This window comes from Harmonia axyridis, chromosome 1 (genome assembly GCF_914767665.1).
Source record: "Harmonia axyridis chromosome 1, icHarAxyr1.1, whole genome shotgun sequence".
In the NCBI taxonomy this organism is placed as follows: Eukaryota; Metazoa; Arthropoda; class Insecta; order Coleoptera; family Coccinellidae; genus Harmonia; species Harmonia axyridis.
Genome location: NC_059501.1, coordinates 2781907 through 2801660, shown reverse-complemented (window position 1 = coordinate 2801660; position 19754 = coordinate 2781907). Strand labels below are relative to the sequence as shown.

The 19754-nt window shown below is 37.6% G+C and overlaps 1 protein-coding gene across 1 annotated transcript; it reads left to right on the top strand.

Annotated features, from left to right (window-relative positions):
* The first annotated feature begins 273 nt into the window (after positions 1-273).
* On the top strand, positions 274-19204 carry LOC123683249 (bromodomain and WD repeat-containing protein 3). The gene is made up of 19 exons (XM_045622177.1): positions 274-529; positions 585-673; positions 801-860; positions 915-1146; positions 1539-1699; positions 1784-2115; positions 4080-4397; positions 6084-6495; positions 7713-7938; positions 8076-8187; positions 8276-8404; positions 9383-9524; positions 10800-11342; positions 11852-12063; positions 13206-13366; positions 13588-13987; positions 15810-16066; positions 16685-16836; positions 17969-19204. Exons 1-19 carry the CDS (start codon positions 460-462, stop codon positions 18734-18736), a joined length of 4776 nt encoding a protein of 1591 aa, XP_045478133.1. The 5' UTR covers positions 274-459; the 3' UTR covers positions 18737-19204.
* Positions 19205-19754: the final 550 nt, after the last annotated feature.

The window sequence follows — 19754 nt, the reverse complement described above, 5'->3', positions numbered from 1 at the left end:
TTAATTTTATTTAATTATTGATAACCAATAGTGGAATGAATTAAATATTTTGTTTCTAATGATTCTTGTTGAAAGAGCTCTGTGTAATCGAATTCATTCAAAATTATGTTTAAGAAGATTCTAAATCAAATCTATAATTTCATTTTTATAATTTCGAAATATGAATGGGGCTCATAGAAATTAATTATAGAGTTCAGTCATTGAAATATAATATAAGATATCCATCTATTCGGTGGAACCACAGATTACTAGTCTAGTTAGTCTGTGGTGGAACTGTCAACAATTCGTTGTTCCAACCTCACTTAATAGAATGTTTTCAATTCAGTTGTCTTAATTCTGAGTTTAATTTTTATCAATTTTGTTTTTAACTAACAGATCTTAATGATTTTACCTACTGCCGAAATGCTCATTTGATATGTATTATTAATTCTTGATTTCTCACAAATCAACACTTTCGAAATGAATAACTGCAAAGATATTGGATCACAACCTGAAGAAGGGAAACCTTTGATTTCTGTCAATTCAGCAGGTAATTTCTATGGGAAATTTCATATTGGAAAGTATTTCACGACTCTATTTTTCAGAACTTTATTTTCTTATTCAAAAATGTTTATCAAATGGCCCTTTGAAAAAAACTTCAGAAGTTCTCATGAAGGAACTTGAAGAACATAAAGTAAGTAATTGTTTAGATACCTTTTAAAATAGCTAATTTCGTTATAGAGTTTTTCAAGTATTCTCAAAATATGGAAATGGAACTGAATTTTTAGTATGACGATAATAGTGAGATCTTTAATTTACAGATATATGAAAAGCGACTCGACTGGATGGGAAATGAACATGATAGATCCTTTGAAGATATGGTAAATTGACAAATAAACTAGTGATACTCTAATACTGAAATTAATTACTTTTAGGAACATCAATTTCCATTTATAAGACCAGATTATTTGCTCAAAATATGCAGTCATATAGCGAATACTTCAAGCAAAGATACTTCATCTCTCACTAGTAAAAATGTTAAATCTATGCTTAAATTTAAACCAAAAAAGTTGGGAGATAGTGACCACAACTTCAAACAATTATTTACTATTATTACCAGACTCCATGGTGTTCCTATTCGAGATAAAAATTTGAGATCTAATATTGGTTTGTATTTCTTATCTATTATTTTTAGTAGAATGGAATAAGTTTGAAATAAGGTCCAATCTGATGAGTCAAAGTTTCAAGAAGTTATGAATGATATAGTATATCCAAAATCACTTGAACTAGTCCATAAAAACGTTTGGCCAATGATGTCCCTTTGATACCCTAATCTGCTAAATACCAGGGTTTATTTGAAAGTATTGTTAGGCAATACCCCCAAAAGAATTTCTGGAAACTTGGACAACCCTTGTATAATCAAAATATTCAGCTTTCTGCAAGTGTCTTTGCATATACTATACATTAGCATTGAAAATTCGGCTCAACAGTTTTATTTTGGATGTTTTAGTACTAGTACTACATTTGAATTACTTAAATTTATCTTCATTCTATTTCAGTTAATTTTATCAGAGGAAGAGAAGTTATTGGTACTATTCCTAGAAATAAATCTATAATGCCTAGAATGTATTCCAGCATGCAATTACAAAGAAAAACCATAGGGCATCTTTCAGCTGTCTACTGCCTAGTGTTTGATGCTACAGGACGTTATATTTTAACGGTAGGATAATGAAAACATTCATCATTTATAATTCTGTTTTTGTTTTCATCAAAAGCTTTTTCAATAAAAACCATTTTGTTTCAGGGAGCTGATGATCTCCTTGTAAAACTCTGGTGTGCTTATACTGGACGTCTCTTGAAGACATTTAGGGGGGCTCAATATGAAATTTCTGACATTTCAGTCAACTTGGAGAATACTTTGTTGGCTGCTGGATCACTAGATCATGTCTTGAGGGTGTGGAATCTACAGACAGGTGCTCCTGTTGCCACCTTAACAGGACACACTGCAATGATAACAACAGTCAATTTTTGTCCTTCCAGTTGTTGGAATTTGAGATATTTAGTCAGTACCGGTTCGGATGGTGCTGTTGCCTTCTGGACTTATTTTCATGAGCCAAATGGCACAATAACTTTCAAGTGAGTATTAAATTCCCAAATTTGGTGATAACTAACATACAGAGGTTCTTAAATTGGGGATACAAACAAAAACAAGAGATTCCCCGTTTAATTTCTAGACAAAAAAGTCTCATGAACATGGGCTCTCAAAAGATTTGTTTTTGAGTTACAAATTCTTAAAATTTGATTTTTTTTTCAAGTTTTTTCTCATAGCATCTGCAATTTACAATACATATAACTGAAAGTGGACATAGATATTCCAATCATGTGATATATGTCAATTTCAATTGCAAATCTACAAGGTGACTTTTTCTGGAACAGTACCAGCTTATTTCCTCCAGAACTTATTTTTGTCGACTGGTAGTTTGAAAAAATGTAAAAAAAACTGAACTGTTCGGTTTTCTGTTTTATTTGCTACAGAATTCAAGAAAGAAATCTTAGTTTTTTATTTAAAAAGATTCCATAACTTCTTATATTCATCATATACAAGTAGGACTACAAGAAACGTCTTGAAAACAAAGTGTTTGCAGGCCCATTATTATAGGACTTTTTTTCGAAAAATTTTTCCAATTAATCTCTCATTTTAGTTTGTACTCCAAATTTATGAGCAATCTGTAAAACATTGACAAGCAGAGTGTTCAGCAGATTTAGAAAATTCTGGAGTTTTCAGCAATAGTCTAACGGAATTAGATAAAATATTGACTCGGTCTTTATTTGATGGAATTTCAATAAAAATTCAGTGAATCGGAGAATTTAATGTAAAGGGTGTTTTTTTTAGAGCTATAGAACTTTAAATTGCAATAAAACAACGATGGATTATTCGATTGACATGAATTTTATTTATCCGCAAGATAATCTTGTGGAATTACATTTTAAATATGATTTTTGGCATATGACCGCCACCGCTGGCTCGGATGTAGTCCAATCTGGACGTCCAATTTTTGATGATTTTTCCAACATTTGTGGCCGTATATCGGCAATAACACGGCGAATGTTGTCTTCCAAATGGTCAAGGGTTTGTGGCTTATCCGCATAGACCAATGACTTTACATAGCCCCACAGAAAGTAGTCTAGCGGTGTTAAATCACAAGATCTTGGAGGCCAATTCACAGGTCCAAAACGTGGAATTAGGTGGTCACCAAACGTGTCTTTCAATAAATCGATTGTGGCACGAGCTGTGTGACATGTTACGCCGTCTTGTTGGAGCCACAGCTCCTGGACATCATGTTTGTTCAATTCAGAAATGAAAAAGTTAGTAATCATGGCTCTACACCGATCACCATTGACTGTAACGTTCTGGCCATCATCGTTTTTGAAGAAGTACGGACCAATGATTCCACTAGCCCATAAGGCGCACCAAACAGTCAGTTTTTCTGGATGTAACGGTGTTTCGACATGCACTTGAGGATTAGCTTCATTCCAAATGCGGCAGTTTTGTTTGTTGACGTAGCCATTCAACCAGAAGTGCGCTTCATCACTAAACAAAATAAAATGGACGTAGTGCGCGATACGTATTCCGCACAGAACCATTATTTTCGAAATAAAATTGCACTCTTTGCAAGCGTTGTTCAGGCGTGAGTCTATTCATAAATTGACAATGCCAAACCAAACTGAGAATAAATCACTTGACAGCTGTTAAATCGGTCGCCATCTTGAACAGTAATGCCAACTTAAAGTTATATACCTTGAAAAAAAAACACCCGTTATAATTGTTGTACGAAAGGCTCATTCTGATAGTGGTTTTTTCAAAAACTCACCACCATGTGGCTCATTTTTGAATTTCCGAAGAATATCAATGCCTTCTGCACTTTTATTATAAATAACTATTATACTATTTAATTATTTATTGCAAACTTGTTTAAAAGACTGAAAGTCCATTTCAAGTGTTTTCTTGTGGAGGTATGATCATTGTCTTGGCAGAGATTTCTCAGTTCTTTCTGAACTGTGTCCATGTTGGTTTGATGTTGAAAATTTCATTTTTCTAGGGCCAATCCCAACATGTATCAAGAGAAAATGCGTCCCGGAGGTGCGAAAATGTTATCAGCAGCCTTCAGTCCCGGTGGCTCTTTTTTAGCAACGGGTTCGGTGGATCACAATGTCAGGGTTTATTACATGAAGGGGGACGAGGGACCTCAGAGGATACTGGAGAGCGAGCAGCACACAGACAGGGTAGACTCGATAGAATGGGCCCATTCCGGGATAAAGTTCATCTCCGGTAGCAAAGATGGCAGTGCCATCGTTTGGTACTTTGAGGACCAGCAGTGGAAGCACATCTTCATACACATGGGTACCAAATTGGACGGGTAAGTGAAATTTTATGATTTCATATCTTTTATTATATGTTCTGGCAGAATTTTATGTTGGAATTATGGCTTTCACATTCTTTCAAATAGAGAATAACCTTTAAGGGCCAATAGTAAATCCACCCAGGTCTATGATCTACAACCAACATAATGTCTGTCAAACTGACGTCAACCTAGAATCTGCAAATGGACATCGATTGTCAAAATCATATAACCTCTAAAAAAATTACATATTCTGATGTCTACTGTCAGATATGATAACAGTATACAGGTTAGAATTTTCGAAAAACGGAGACAATTTTAAAAAATCAAAGATTTGACTTATAAATGCTGTAACTAAACTTTCTCTGCTTTATATACAGCAGTGACAACGACAATATTAATAATATTCATCTTTATTTCCGAATGAGCTTACATTAAAGATAATTAGAACAAAACTAAAAAGAAATTGCGTTCTTGAAAAAAACATAAGTTATATCATATCGAGGAATTTCAATATGGTATAGGATTCTAGTTCGATCAAGTATTTTCCGATCTCTCTTTTGAAGAAACTTTTAGTCTGGGAGCCAGGTGCAAATTTGGTTGATTATCTCCTCTCGAGAGATACTTGGTGAGATGCATCAGATAATAGTAATAAAAAGCCTCGTGAACGTCAGCTACGACTCGGTTGGGGGGGAGAGCGGCGGCAGCCCCCCAAACACGAAGAAAAAAAATACATTCAGTCATTTCCTCCCAACTGAAAATTTGTCAAATTGTAGCTAACCCAATATCTAGACGAAAAAATACAATCAGCTGGCTATAGCATGGTGGATTATACGTCAGCTGGTGCCTCAAACATGAAAAAAAAATTATATTTTCAATGACAGCTCTGTCAGCGACTCTGATACTGAATCAGAGAGTGGAAGTAACTAAATATTATTGTGCAACATGTGGAGAAAGTCCTTTTCTCGCGAGTGTGGCACTCTTTGATTCATTATCAGAGTCGCTGTCAGAGCTGTCATTGAAAATATTTTTTTTTTGCATGTTTGAGGCACCAGCTGACGTATAATCCACCATGCTATAGCCAGCTGATTGTATTTTTTCGTCTAGATATTGAGTTAGCTACAATTTGACAAATTTTCAGTTGGGAGGAAATGACTGAATGTATTTTTTTTTCTTTGTGTTTGGGGGACTGCCGCCGCTCTCCCCCCCCAGCAGAGTCGCAGCTGACGTTCAGGAGGCTTTTTATTACTATTACCTGATGCATTCTACTAATTACCGTTTGAGAGGAACTTGGTCATGTATATCTGTTACTGGCTCCCGGACTATTTGAGTTCTAAGGTTCTGCAATCGGTAAGTTAGTTTGTTGTAATGAGCTCCCTCCTCTGTGGGTGCAAGTCTATGGGTTGGATATATGATTTCATTGGACAAACATACTTGGCATGTGCGCGAGACCTCTAGTGGTTGCCCATCACGCTACCTCTAAAGGGCAAGGTTTTCAAGATTTGAAATTGAAAGCCCGGGATCCAGATGTTCTCGAGAACGTTGATCATGTTCTCGAGAATTCTGATCCTCTTCTCGAGAATTTTGATCATTTTCTCGAGAACTCTGATCCAGAACACACCTGATTCGAATGGTTTCAAGAATTTGTATTCGTTTCTCCCTAATTTCTCACTAATTAAAATCTTCTTCTTTCGCATCTTCCAGGTCTCTATCAGCGGAGGACGCCAAGAAGCTAAAGGTCACCATGGTGGCGTGGGACATAACGGACGAACTGTTCGTAACGGCGGTGAGTGATCACACCCTAAAGGTGTGGAACGCTTCGAACGGTCAGCTGCAGAGGGTGCTGACGGGACACACGGACGACTTCTTCGTGTTGGAGTGTCACCCCTACGACAGGGGCGTGATGCTGAGCGCAGGTCACGACGGTCAGGTGTTCATCTGGGACATATTGAGAGGCGAGATCATATCCAGGTTCATAAACTCCATAGAGGGACAGGGTGTGGGGGCGATCTATGATGGAAAGTGGTCTCCGGATGGCACGATGGTCGCCTTGTCCGATTCCCACGGCAGGCTGATCACTTTCGGGTTCGGGCCGGGCAGCAAGACTTTGCAGCAGGTGAGTTGGGGTTTTGTAACGTTACGTTTGAACACCTTAAGTGTTAAAACATTGTTGAAGTTCCATGATTAAATGCCATAACCTACCGAACACAAATGACATAAGAAATGTCAAAAAATAATACACAGTATTGCCATTATGACTGTTTTAAATTGTAAAGGGGTTTTTTTTTAGAGCTATAGAACTTTAAATTGCAATAAAACAACGATAGATTATTCGATTGACATGAATTTTATTTATCCGCAAGATAATCTTGTGGCATCACATTTTAAATATAATTTCTGGCATATGACCGCCACGGCTGGCTCGGATGTAGTCCAATCTGGACGTCCAATTTTCGATGACTTTTTCCAACATTTGTGGCCGTATATCGGCAATAACACGGCGAATGTTGTCTTCCAAATGGTCAAGAGTTTGTGGCTTATCCGCATAGACCAATGACTTTACATAGCCCCACAGAAAGTAGTCTAGCGGTGTTAAATCACAAGATCTTGGAGGCCAATTCACAGGTCCAAAAAGTGAAATTATAGGCGGTCACCAAACGTGTCTTTCAATAAATCGATTGTGGCACGAGCTGTGTGACATGTTACGCCGTCTTGTTGGAGCCACAGCTCCTGGACATCATGGTTGTTCAATTCAGGAATGAAAAAGTTAGTAATCATGGCTCTATACCGATCACCATTGACTGTAACGTTCTGGCCATCATCGTTTTTGAAGAAGTACGGACCAATGATTCCACCAGCCCATAAAGCGCACCAAACAGTCAGTTTTTCTGGATGTTACGGTGTTTCGACATACACTTGAGGATTAGCTTCACTCCAAATGCGGCAATTTTGTTTGTTGACGTAGCCATTCAACCAGAGGTGCGCTTCATCGCTAAACAAAATAAAATAGACGTAGTGCGCGATACGTATTCCGCACAGAATCATTATTTTCGAAATAAAATTGCACTATTTGCAAGCGTTGTTCAGGCGTGAGTCGAGTCATGATGAATTGCCAAACCAAACTGAGAATAAACCACTTGACAGCTGTTGAATCGGTCGCCATCTTGAACAGTAATGCCAACTTAAAGTTATATACCTCAAAAAAAAACACCCTTTATCTTATAATTGGGTGCCAGAAAGGTAGAAACAGGTCAATTACTTTCATTGGGTTCATTTCTTCTGCTTTTTTGTGTTCCCACCTGCAGCTATAGTAAATATTTCTTTGATTTTCAGTTACCTAAAGAACTCTTCTTCCACACCGACTATCGACCTCTGATTCGAGACGCCGACCAAAACGTGCTGGACGAACAGACTCAAATGCCTCCTCATCTGATGCCACCTCCGTTCCTTGTCGATATAGATGGCAATCCTTACCCACCGGCTCTTCAAAGGTTGGTGCCAGGCAGGGAACATTGCCAGAGCGAACAACTAGTGCCTAATATAGTTCTATCGATGGAATGTAAGTGTTGAGTCTTTGACTTGTCAATTTATAATCCTTCATGAAATCCTTCCTTGAAATAAATTATTTCTAGTAGCTAAGAATTTCGCATCTAGAATGAGGAGATTTCAAGTAATTTTTCATAATTTTGTTTCAAGACGGACAAGAAGTTCTTCAAGGGGTCCCTGATGATTTACCAGGCGCTGGTAGGTCAGTAGGACATAATGCAGAAAATGGAAGGTCTTTTCCTTTAAGGACTAATAATAGGAGGTAAGGATTGGCTTTTGAATACTTTCAATCCGTTTGTAGATAAGTGAGATTAGGATAAGTAAAAGAAATTGGATTGTATTTTTAACAGAAGTAGAGATGGTGAGGGCCTTCGACATAGCAGTGGTGAATGGCAAAGGAGTAATGGTAACAATTGGGAAGACGTTTGTCTCATTCCACCGTTGAAACCATCAGTTTTACTGAAGGCTCAAAGAGATATGTAAGTATGCTAATGTAAGGAGCATGCAAGGCTTGTCATAAATGTATGGGTAGATTGACTAGAAAATTCATGAGATGCACAAACGAAGGCTCTACAAATTTTATCACCATATGGGGAAATCAACAGGTTTTCCTTGAAACAGCTGTTTTTAAGAAAAATGTTTATCAAAGATCCGGAAAACATATCTTTCAAGAAATCTGGCTAGCTGTTTTTCATACCCTGTATATCACTGGTCCATTTCACATAATATTGTTCGAGAAAGAAATTAATTCCAATATGACTCACCTTAACTTTGTTATATCAAATATTCCGAGTGACCGCAATTTGAAAAAAAAAAACCTGTCATGCTAAAAATCCAGAAAACCATCAATATTCTCAAAATCAAGATTGGTATGAAGTATCTTTTCATGTAAAAACTGTAGGATTTCACTTATGCCTACTTATGCGTTTCGTCCCTGGCACACACACCGGACTCATCAGTGTGACTTTGGTATATTTTTGTGTGCCGTGTCACAGACGCTTGGGGAATTTATTATTATCGGGAGCCGCCGGGACTCGAACCCGACACCTTGTCGCATCTCGGTGAGTGAGTCTACACTCTTAACCTCTAGGCCACCGAGTGCTGTGTTTATTGTTGCTATGTGGAGCTTTATGAGAAGCCGCCACAAAACCAAAGGAGAGAAAAAACATGTTTCTTATTGAAACAATTAAGTTGAGTCCCTTCCAAGAAAAACTGAACACCCTATATGGCCCAAGATATTTTTATTACGTAGTGCTGAAGCAATATAGTAATTCTTTGAAAAGTTAGATTTCCATCTCTTCTCCAACTAGAGATATGGAGCACCCTGACAGTGTTGCAGGACCTTATATACAAATAGATATATCCAAGTGCGCATTCCCGCCAATTCTCTAATTGGCCGATTGAAAGTCTTCAGTGTGCAACCCCCTCCTCCTAATATCAGTTTCATTCATTTTCAGAGAGCATATCTCCCAAGCTGAGGTTGACGAATACCACAAACAACTGTGCTCAAGGCCACACATGATTAACACATCACATCACAATGCCATAACTAAAACGAACGAGACAAAGAATACCAAAAGAATAATAAAAAAAACCCGGGTAAGTCTGCACAGTAAAACAACGCTTAACTTAGTCAAATAAATTTTCTCAATGTTTTTTTCCCTATATTTCATGATTCAAATACACTGCGCAAAAAAATTAACGCACATTATAGAAATCTCAAATTTATTCTACAACTGAAGGTGTTCTCAATGATAATTATTTTTATCAGAATTATGCATGCATATGTTATCCACTTTCAACGTTTTTCTTCAATACAGATGTTTTTTCCCAGCAGGAATAAAAAAAGATGAGATTATCAGATTTTGAATGTATTGGCTCCATTCTGAAATCAGTTGTTCTCGATCAATTCTAGTGATCAATAGTTTTTCTTTCGTTTGATTTTCTACACTCGATCGCTGTGCAACGCGAAACACGCAATTTGACCCAAGAGGAATGTGCCCAAGCGGTAGTTTTGCGAGAAGAAGGGTGGACTTACACAAGAATTGCAGAAAGGTTTGGAGTTTCCCATACAAGTGTGTCCAGAATGTTGCAGCGATTCAGGGAGACAGGTATGAATGTCCGAAGACCAGGACAGGGTAGACCACGGGTAACAACTGCCATTCAAGAACGCTACTTGAGAGTTTCTTCGTTGAGACAACGGTTTGCAACCGCTCGCCTCCTTCAAAATCAGCTTGAGCAAACTCATGCAAATTAGCACTCAGAGAATATGATTTAAGGTCTCGTGTCGCGGCAAGAGGCCCAGCTCTTACCCCAGCCCATCGAAGAGCTGATTATGGACGATAATGCCAGACCCCATCGTGCGCGCATCGTTCAGGAGTACCTTGAAGAGGTTGAAGTCCAGATTTCAATCCGATTGAGCAGGTTGAGAAGTTCAGAAAATCATCCAGCTACTCTTAATGACTTAGGAATCCAACTCAGAGAAATCTGGGAAGGATTAGATCAGAACATTTTAAGATTACTCATTTTGAGTATGAACCGTCGTTGCCGAGCTGTAATTAACGCAAGGGGTGGAAATACCAAGTATTAAATCACTTATCAGCATTCCAGTATTTTGAAAATTGTTTATTTCTCTTCTTTCACATAAGATTCGGTGAAATCCTGAATTTTTCTTCCATTTAATGTGTCTTGTTTCGTTCAAAACCTTCCCGAGAGAACATGAAAAATAAGTTATAAAGTCAACGTAGAGTTAACTTTCATTGAAATTGAGATTTTAAGAATGTGCGTTAATTTTTTTGCGAGGTTCAATTCTCCAAAAACGTCTAATAAGCACTGGAACATGGTACACCCAATAAATTGAATTATTCGTTATAGGTTATCCCTGTGATCACCTATCATCCAGAAACCTCAGAGGAAGAAGAAGAGTTGGATGACTGGGAAGATTCATCGGAATACTCTGATTGGGTTCTCGATGAAGGTGTTCATTTGGAGCCACCGAAGCGTTCTAAGAGGAAGCAGGTGACTCACAAGTTCACCGAGGAATCAGAGGAGGAAGAGGAGGAGGAAGAAGAAGAAGAAGAGGAGCGGATTCAGAAACCCCAAAAAAGGACGGCGCCTCCAAGGCAAGATGAGCCTTCGACTTCTAGAGGTGGTAGAGGGAGTTCGGCCTCTGAACCCTCACCTCCCCCACGTAAGAAGGTCAAAAAGGTTCAAAAGCCACACGAGGTGCCAGAGAAGTATAAGCCCAGCGAATGGTTGGCGGAAACGAAGCCAAGAAAGTCACCTTACTTTCCTCAGATGGGTGACGAGTTGGTTTATTTTGTCAATGGGCATAAATTATATGTTGACGCTGTTTTAGCCAAAGATATATATCCTATTAATTTGAGGAATTTACCTTGGTATAGGATAGACCTTAAGGTAATTATTACAATCACATAAATTTCCAATTTAATTTGATGCACAATTTTTCCAACAATCTGTATTTCTGTTATTTCATATAAGGAGGTTAAGGAGACACCCTGTCGTAACAACCATTTTGGAACTAGACTACTTGTTTATTTCTCTGACAGGTGACAGTTATGTCCATTTAGCCACGCCTCCGTATTAGAGAATTAACCTCTTATACTATATTTCTTCTTCATATCTTTTTGTCTCCTATTTTCATTTATATTTCTGGTCTGAATTTTTCATGTCCAATAGGAGAGCCCTTGAGAAAAGGCGTCAAAATAAACCTGAAGGTATTTCAAGCTCTGACCCACAAGCTCAGAAATAGCACTGAAAAAAAGCATAGTGTAATAAGGGTTGGTTAAATGTAAGATAAATATCCTCCCAACCAGTTTTTACCCTCAATTAATTCAGCTGTATAGTTTAGTTTAGAAACACTTGCTACGCAAGCGTCTACCTAAACTGCACTTGTTTCGTTTCAGGAATACGAATTCGTGAAAATAGTAGGTATAAGGTACGAGATCAAGCCGCCTAGGATATGCTGTCTGAAGCTTGCTCTCCTTGATGCCAATGGCAAAGTGACAGGCAGATATATGACTGTCAAATACCACGATGTACCTGATGTTCTAGACTTCTTTGTCTTGAAACAGTCCTTTGACGTTGCCGTGTCCAGAAATTGGTCAGTCGGGGATAAGTAAGTTTTCGTTTTATATGTGTTTCATATTCAAATTCATTTTTAATGAAAAATAATAACACCTGTTGAAGCCACATTGTGACGGAACAATTATACTAACGGGTGTTTTTTTTAGAGGTATATAACTTTAAGTTGGCATTACTGTTCAAGATAGCGACCGATTTGACAGCTGTCAAGTGATTTATTCTCAGTTTGGTTTGGCAATTCATCATGAATAGACTCACGCCTAAAAAACGCTTGCAAATAGTGCAATTTTATTTCGAAAATAATGGTTCTGTGCGGAATACGTATCGCGCACTACGTACATTTTATTTTGTTTAGCGATGAAGCGCACTTCTGGTTGAATGGCTACGTCAACAAACAAAACTGCCGCATTTGGAGTGAAGCTAATCCTCAAGTGTATGTCGAAACACCGTTACATCCAGAAAAACTGACTGTTTGGTGCGCTTTATGGGCTGGTGGAATCATTGGTCCTGTACTTCTTCAAAAACGATGATGGCCAGAACGTTACAGTCAATGGTGATCGGTATAGAGCCATGATTACTAACTTTTTCATTCCTGAATTGAACAACCATGATGTCCAGGAGCTGTGGTTCCAACAAGACGGCGCAACATGTCACACAGCTCGTGCCACAATCGATTTATTGAAAGACACGTTTGGTGACCGCCTAATTTCACGTCTTGGACCTGTGAATTGGCCTCCAAGATCTCGTGATTTAACACCGCTAGACTAATTTCTGTGGGGCTATGTAAAGTCATTGGTCTATGCGGATAAGCCACAAACCCTTGACCATTTGGAAGACAACATTCGCCGTGTTATTGCCGATATACGGCCACAAATGTTGGAAAAAGTCATCGAAAATTGGACGTCCAGATTGGACGTCCAGATTGGACTACATCCGAGCCAGCCGTAGCGTTCATATGCCAGAAATCATATTTGAAATGTAATGCCACAAGATTATCTTGCGGATAAATAAAATTCATGTCAATCGAATAATCCATCGTTGTTTTATTGCAATTTAAAGTTCTATAGCTCTAAAAAAACACCCTTTATTCTGTATTACGTTAAAAAGTTTGTGGAAATTAAATTTCAAGTTTTTTTTGTTTATCCTCGCATTCTTATTGATGTTTTATTGTTGCAGATTTCGATGTATGATTTATGATGAGTGGTGGTTAGGTGAAATAATATCTTCTTCGTTGGAAGAACAACCTAACTCACCTTTCCTTTGCTACAAAATAAAATGGAACAATGGGGAAACAGAACAAATGAGTCCTTGGGACTTTGAACCAGTAGATGAAAACAGTAAGTAGCTTAAACTGTTTGTTGAAAACATTTTTTTAATTTATTTTAAATATTTAGATTTGTCTTTTATCAAACGATTGTAAAGAAATTTCATTTATTTAGAAAAATATTATTGGAATATTTGTCAAAAAAGTACCAATTAGCTAATGAAACACAAAATATGTATTACTAGTGAGTTTATGTATGTATATAGTAACGAATACCACGATTATTGTTTACAGGGGTTCCAAACCATCCCTCTGAAGCTGTTCCAGTATTGGAGGAAGAACTCAAGGCGATATTGTACAAATCAAGTCCAGAGGATTGGAATAACACCGAAGTGGCCGTAGCTAATCAAAATATATTAGAAGGTTTATCGAGGATCATGGAACTGGCCATTGCCGAGCCTTTTCTGGTGCCCGTTGACCTAAATCAATACCCCGATTACTCCTACGTGATCGAATACCCCATAGATTTATCGAGCATAAGGTCCAGGTTTGAGTATAATTTTTATCGAAGAATCACTGCCGCTCAGTTTGACATAAGGTATTTGGCCTCAAACGCGGAGAAGTTCAACGAAAAACACACAGTGATTGTGAAGAACGCCAGGATATTGACGGACCTCTGTCTCAAAGTCGTCAAGTAAGTATGAAATTCTAATATTTTGAACACATCTGATTCGTTTGTGGTATGAATAAACTCGCAAAGATCGTCACGTAAGCAAAAAGCGTTATGCCACCATTTCTCTCTTTTCTTCTTTGTCTTCCTATTGATTAGAATAGGATTGACTTTATTTTGATTAGACTGGATCAATTTGTGGGCTTCTATGATTTAATTCAATATAACAACATTACTAACCAATCAGGTAGACTTCTAGATTTGGGTTTCGAAAGTTGAATGTAGGGTACAATTCAGATGACAGCCCATTTGTCACAGAGGATGGCATCTAAGATGCATAGAAAACCTGGTGTGTCTACTTATACCTGTAAAACTTTCAGACAAAACGTGAGATTTTTCAGATTTATACTTACTTGATTTCGAAGGATCGCGTTTTTTTCAGATGGCGCATACGTCGTTTACATTTGACATTTCTCTCAATTCTCGACTCTCGTGAACCAAGGGCGTAGATCTTTTTTTTCTTGGGGGGGATAATCGAAAAAAAAATTTTTGACAACAACTTTTACTCTTATCTGTAATGTTAAAAAAAGAAGCTTGATAACGAAGTTTGAACCAAATTACTCGAAATAATTTTTTTTATCACTAATTCGGTTGTTCTTACCTTATACTGGGTGTTCTCAAATTAGAGTTAGGAAGGAAAATGAGAAATTACTTGGATAATTTTGAGAAAAACAAGTTTCATGAATATGAGCACACAAACACTTTGCTTTCAATATACAGGTTGTTTCTAGTGTGTCTTACTTTTTGTGATGCTTATATCAGTTTATCAAATATTCATTAATCTTCGCTACAGATTGGGTAAATAAATACCAAAACTTATAATTAATTCATTCATTAGAGCTTACTAGCTGGATCTTTATAATAATTTGGATTTTCCTGAGGATTACTAGAGATTTTTTCTCGAAATCGATAGCAGATATGACAAAACAAACCAAAAAGTGTAGTACTGGACCAGAGTTTTTTTCTACATTTTTCAAAACTAACAGCCATTCACCAAAATATAGTTTTGGAGGAAGGAAGCAGGCATCCTTCCAGAAAAAATATCACCTTGTACATTTGCATTCAAAATTAGCTTATCACATGGTGAAAACTTCAAACTGGAATATCTATGGCCAATTCAAATTAAATATCTTGTGAAGGGAAGGTTATACGAGAAAAATACTTGAACTTTAACACATGTATCTCAAAACAAAATGTTTAGGGACTCATATTATAGGACTTTTTTTCTTAAAATGATCCGGAAATCTGTCATTTTCATTTGTATCTCCAATTTAGGAACACTGTGTAATTACCCCCAGTATCCCCTATTTCTAGGCTCTTGTCGTGAACTTTGAGTATAGAACAATAATATTTTATATTCTATGGTCTGTCATTATATTCCATTCATTTGAGTAAAAATTCGATATGAACTGAATTGTAATTTATTGTGAATGTTTGCAGTGTCTAAAATCTGTATTTCCTTTTTAAACGGCACCTGGCAGATAGCGGGAATTCAAAAAATTTTGAAGAGCGCCACCTTACAGAACTCTGGTTAAGCTGAACACCAAAGTAACAGGTGGATCTCTCAAAAAGTCTGAAACAAAATCGAATCAGTAAACACACCAGGTATTCTATGCATCTTAATCGGCACTTAGAATTGATTTTGGTGAAATTCAATTTTCTTACAGCTTTCCTCTACTCTACTCATTGATTCTTAATACTGACCTATGGATTTTAACCTCTGTATAACAGGGGTTTTTGTAGTGAGGAATCGATATAAAAAAAGTACATGTTAAATGTTTTTCAGGCAATGCAACATGGTTGTGGATGTATCGGAGGAGTACAGATCGATGGTGGAGTCCTACATATCTTCGGATAACGAAGTGGACATGTTGAATCAACCCTCTACGTCCAGCAGTAGGCCAACGAGGGGGAAAACGCGAACTAGAAGTTCAGTGAATAACAGAGAGTGGAAGACTGACGCACTAACCTTTATGAATCAAATTTGGGATTCCCCGGATTCGCTGCCTTTCAAACAGCCCGTCAATAAATTCAGATATCCAGGTAAATAATAATAATAATAATAAATCGACTTTATTCAACAAATGTACATACATTTGCCCTGAAAAGGCGAAGATTAGCTAAAGCTACTCTTAAACTCTTCCTTTTCAGTTAACAAGATAAAAACAAAATAAAACAAAAATAATATAAAAAATAACATTTTACAATTTGAATAATATTGATTTGATTATCAGTAGAAGAGAAAAAATAAAAACAAATAAACTAGTAAATACTATAATATATAAATACAATGCAACAACAATGTGGCTAGTTTTGCTGATCCAGCAGTTCATTTTTAATGACTTTTCTAAATTTGGTTATTGGTATTGAGAGTTCTCTTAAATTTCCATAACAACCTAACTTCGCTTTTGGCGAGTAGGTAATTTTTGAGCGTTCGTAACTTTGAAAGAAGAGTTCCGGAGACTTCAAATTTTTACCAGTTAAGTTCGTTAATTGATAAAATCTGCCTAATAGTTTGAGTTATGGCTATTTGAAATGTAATTTTCCAAAGTAGGTGGTTGTAAAGTAATTTCACTGAGGCTCATGCAAAAAAAAAAAAAATGGAAGAAAAACCTATCCAACTAATGAAAAAAATAATTGACTCACCTCTTTTGATTTCAGATTACTATGATATAATACAGAATCCAATGGATCTGGGTAAAGTTAGGGAAAACCTGGAAAATGACCAATATGATACACCATACGACTTCAGTGAACATATGAAGCTCATATTTTCAAACTCGAGAAGATACAACACAAACACCAAATCTAAGGTAATGTAACCCAAATCAATTCTCAAATAATAAACTATGGAGATTTGATTCCGGATCATTAGAAAAATGTATCTTATAAACAATATCAATCCCAACCATTTGAACTACTTGATACCTAATGGTGTATCTTGCTAGCTGTATCAGTCGTTCCTAATGAAGGGCGTTTTTTTTAGAGCTATAGAACTTTAAATTGCAATAAAACAACGATGGATCATTCGATTGACATGAATTTTATTTATCCGAAAGATAATCTTGTGGCATTATATTTTAAATATGATTTCTGGCATATGACCGCCACGGCTGGCTCGGATGTAGTCCAATCTGGATGTCCAATTTTCGATGACTTTTTCCAACATTTGTGGCCGTATATCGGCAATAACACGGCGAATGTTGTCTTCCAAATGGTCAAGGGTTTGTGGCTTATCCGCAAAGACCAATGACTTTACATAGCCCCACAGAAAGTAGTCTAGCGGTGTTAAATCACAAGATCTTGGAGGCCAATTCACAGGTCCAAAACGTGAAATTAGGCCGTCACCAAACGTGTCTTTCAATAAATCGATTGTGGCACGAGCTGTGTGACATGTTGCGCCGTCTTGCTGAAACCACAGCTCCTGGACATCATGGTTGTTCAATTCAGGAATGAAAAAGTTAGTAATCATGGCTCTATACCGATCACCATTGACTGTAACGTTCTGGCCATCATCGTTTTTGAAGAAGTACGGACCAATGATTCCACCAGCCCATAAAGCGCACCAAACAGTCAGTTTTTCTGGATGTAACGGTGTCTCGACATGCACTTGAGGATTAGCTTCACTCCAAATGCGGCAGTTTTGTTTGTTGACGTAGCCATTCAACCAGAAGTGCGCTTCATCGCTAAACAAAATAAAATGGACGTAGTGCGCGATACGTATTCCGCACAGAACCATTATTTTCGAAATGAAATTGCACTATTTGCAAGCGTTGTTCAGGCGTGAGTCTATTCACGATGAATTGCCAAACCAAACTGAGAATAAATCACTTGACAGCTGTTAAATCGGTGGCCATCTTGAACAGTAATGCCAACTTAAAGTTATATACCTCGAAAAAAAAACACCCGTTACCTAATACCGTTTCTAATCTCAATCATTTATAGATCTACCTGATGACCGCACGGCTATCTTCTGCTTTCGAGGAGTACCACAAGAGGGTGTTGGAGAAATGGAGTCAAGACAGGAGGAAACACACCAACGAGTCCCCGAGCGAAAGTTCCAGATCAACGGACGACGAAGAATCCTCGTCCCGATCAGGCTGGCGGTCGCACAAAGGAAAGGAGCCTCTCAGGATGCCTAGCATCGATGAAGAAGAAACGACCTACACCTCTTCTTCGGACAGCCGCAGCATGAAGGGCGACGAGGACTTCGAGGACTTCCTACCTCTCAACCACATAGCGTCCAACAAGGCCTCGACTTCCAGGGCTCGACCGACGCGCAAGACGAAAGTGAGAACGACACTTTCCACCGACTCTGACGCAAGCTTCAAGGTCGCGAGCACTTCCAAGGTCGTTCCTATGAGCAGCAACGATTCGGGTACTTCAAGGTTGTCGAATAACTCCTGTTCGGACAGCGACGATGATGACCCGTTGTCTTCTTACTGCAAGCGGCCGAAAAGGAAGGTTAGGATCCCGAAATATGCCGATTTAAACAGTTCAGACAGTGAAGCCGCCGCCGTGTTGAACCTGACCAGGAGCAAGAGGTTGACCTCGAAACCGTTGAAGTATATGTCCGATTCGGAAAGTGAAATAGAGGAACGGAGTAAGAGGAGGAAATGTAACGGAGAGCAGTCTAAGTTTTTAACGTCAGTGAGTAGCAGGGGGAGGATCAGGAAGTTGACGCCTAGGGCGCAGGCGTTGATGAAGAAATAGTGTTGGTTTTTCTGAAACAGTAGAGAATTTCCTTGATGCTGTTCGAATCGATTCAACTGAAGTGTATATAGTCCCCGAGAGATTGTTGTTGGATATTTTAGTACGATTCTATTATTTATGTGTATAGTGTTTCTTTATTTATTTTAGGCAGCCGACCAATTCGTGTTGTGTAGGTTAGTTTTTATCTTCCTGTTTGTCTCAGGTGCAAGGCGGAAATGAGACATTACGATTTCACTTTGATGATTGTTAGACGGAACAGATCGATTTTTCCTAAATCAAACCGATATAAACTTGAATGAAAATTGCATATCGTGCATTATGGATTTATTGTAAATAGTTTAGTAAATGAGAACATTTATGGAAATTCTCTATTTTTTCACATGTTCATAAAAAGACTATGTTGCTGAAACTGCCATTTTAGAATATGTTAGATAAGTTTAAGCCAAAAATAAAATTAGTTTTTTTTAATAGCGTTTTTGTCATTCAGTTTCTTTATTTTCAGGAAAAATAAATATATCTAATACTTCATTCAATAGTCCCGGGCATAAAACACATTTAGTTTGTAGAAAGATTTGTCTTTGCTTTTGAAATAGGCTTCAACCTCTGCAATCACTTCTTCATTGAAGCCAAATTTCTTTCTCTGGAACAACCTTACTTGTACAGGGTGGGCAAATAAGCTAGGTAAGCGGCTTTATCTTAGGATGCACTCATCGTAAAGACTTGCGGTAAAAATTTTTACCACTGAAGTTTACAAGAAAACACACTGGAAATTGTTTTGAAGTTCATACCTCTACCTCTAGGGGGCGTAATAGCTATCGTCGAGTAGAAAAAAGAATTTTACTCGAAAATGTTTCATATGAAGTTGAAGAAAAAATATCATCACTCTAATCCTTCTACAATTCTCTATCTTTCTGAATTATCAATTTCGATTTTGCGACATCAAATAAGGGTAGGTGAAAGGGAGAAATCTGACTGATTGAAGTGCCTGTAACTTCAGTTTGGCTCAACAATTTTGAGC

Excerpts from the sequence above, each read along its gene's own strand:
- LOC123683249 (XM_045622177.1), top strand. The coding sequence starts at position 460 with ATGAATAACTGCAAAGATATTGGATCACAACCTGAAGAAGGGAAACCT. Across the intron at positions 4,398-6,083 it reads ATGGGTACCAAATTGGACGG|GTCTCTATCAGCGGAGGACG; the intron begins GTAAGTGAAATT and ends CGCATCTTCCAG. Across the intron at positions 12,064-13,205 it reads AATTGGTCAGTCGGGGATAA|ATTTCGATGTATGATTTATG; the intron begins GTAAGTTTTCGT and ends TTATTGTTGCAG.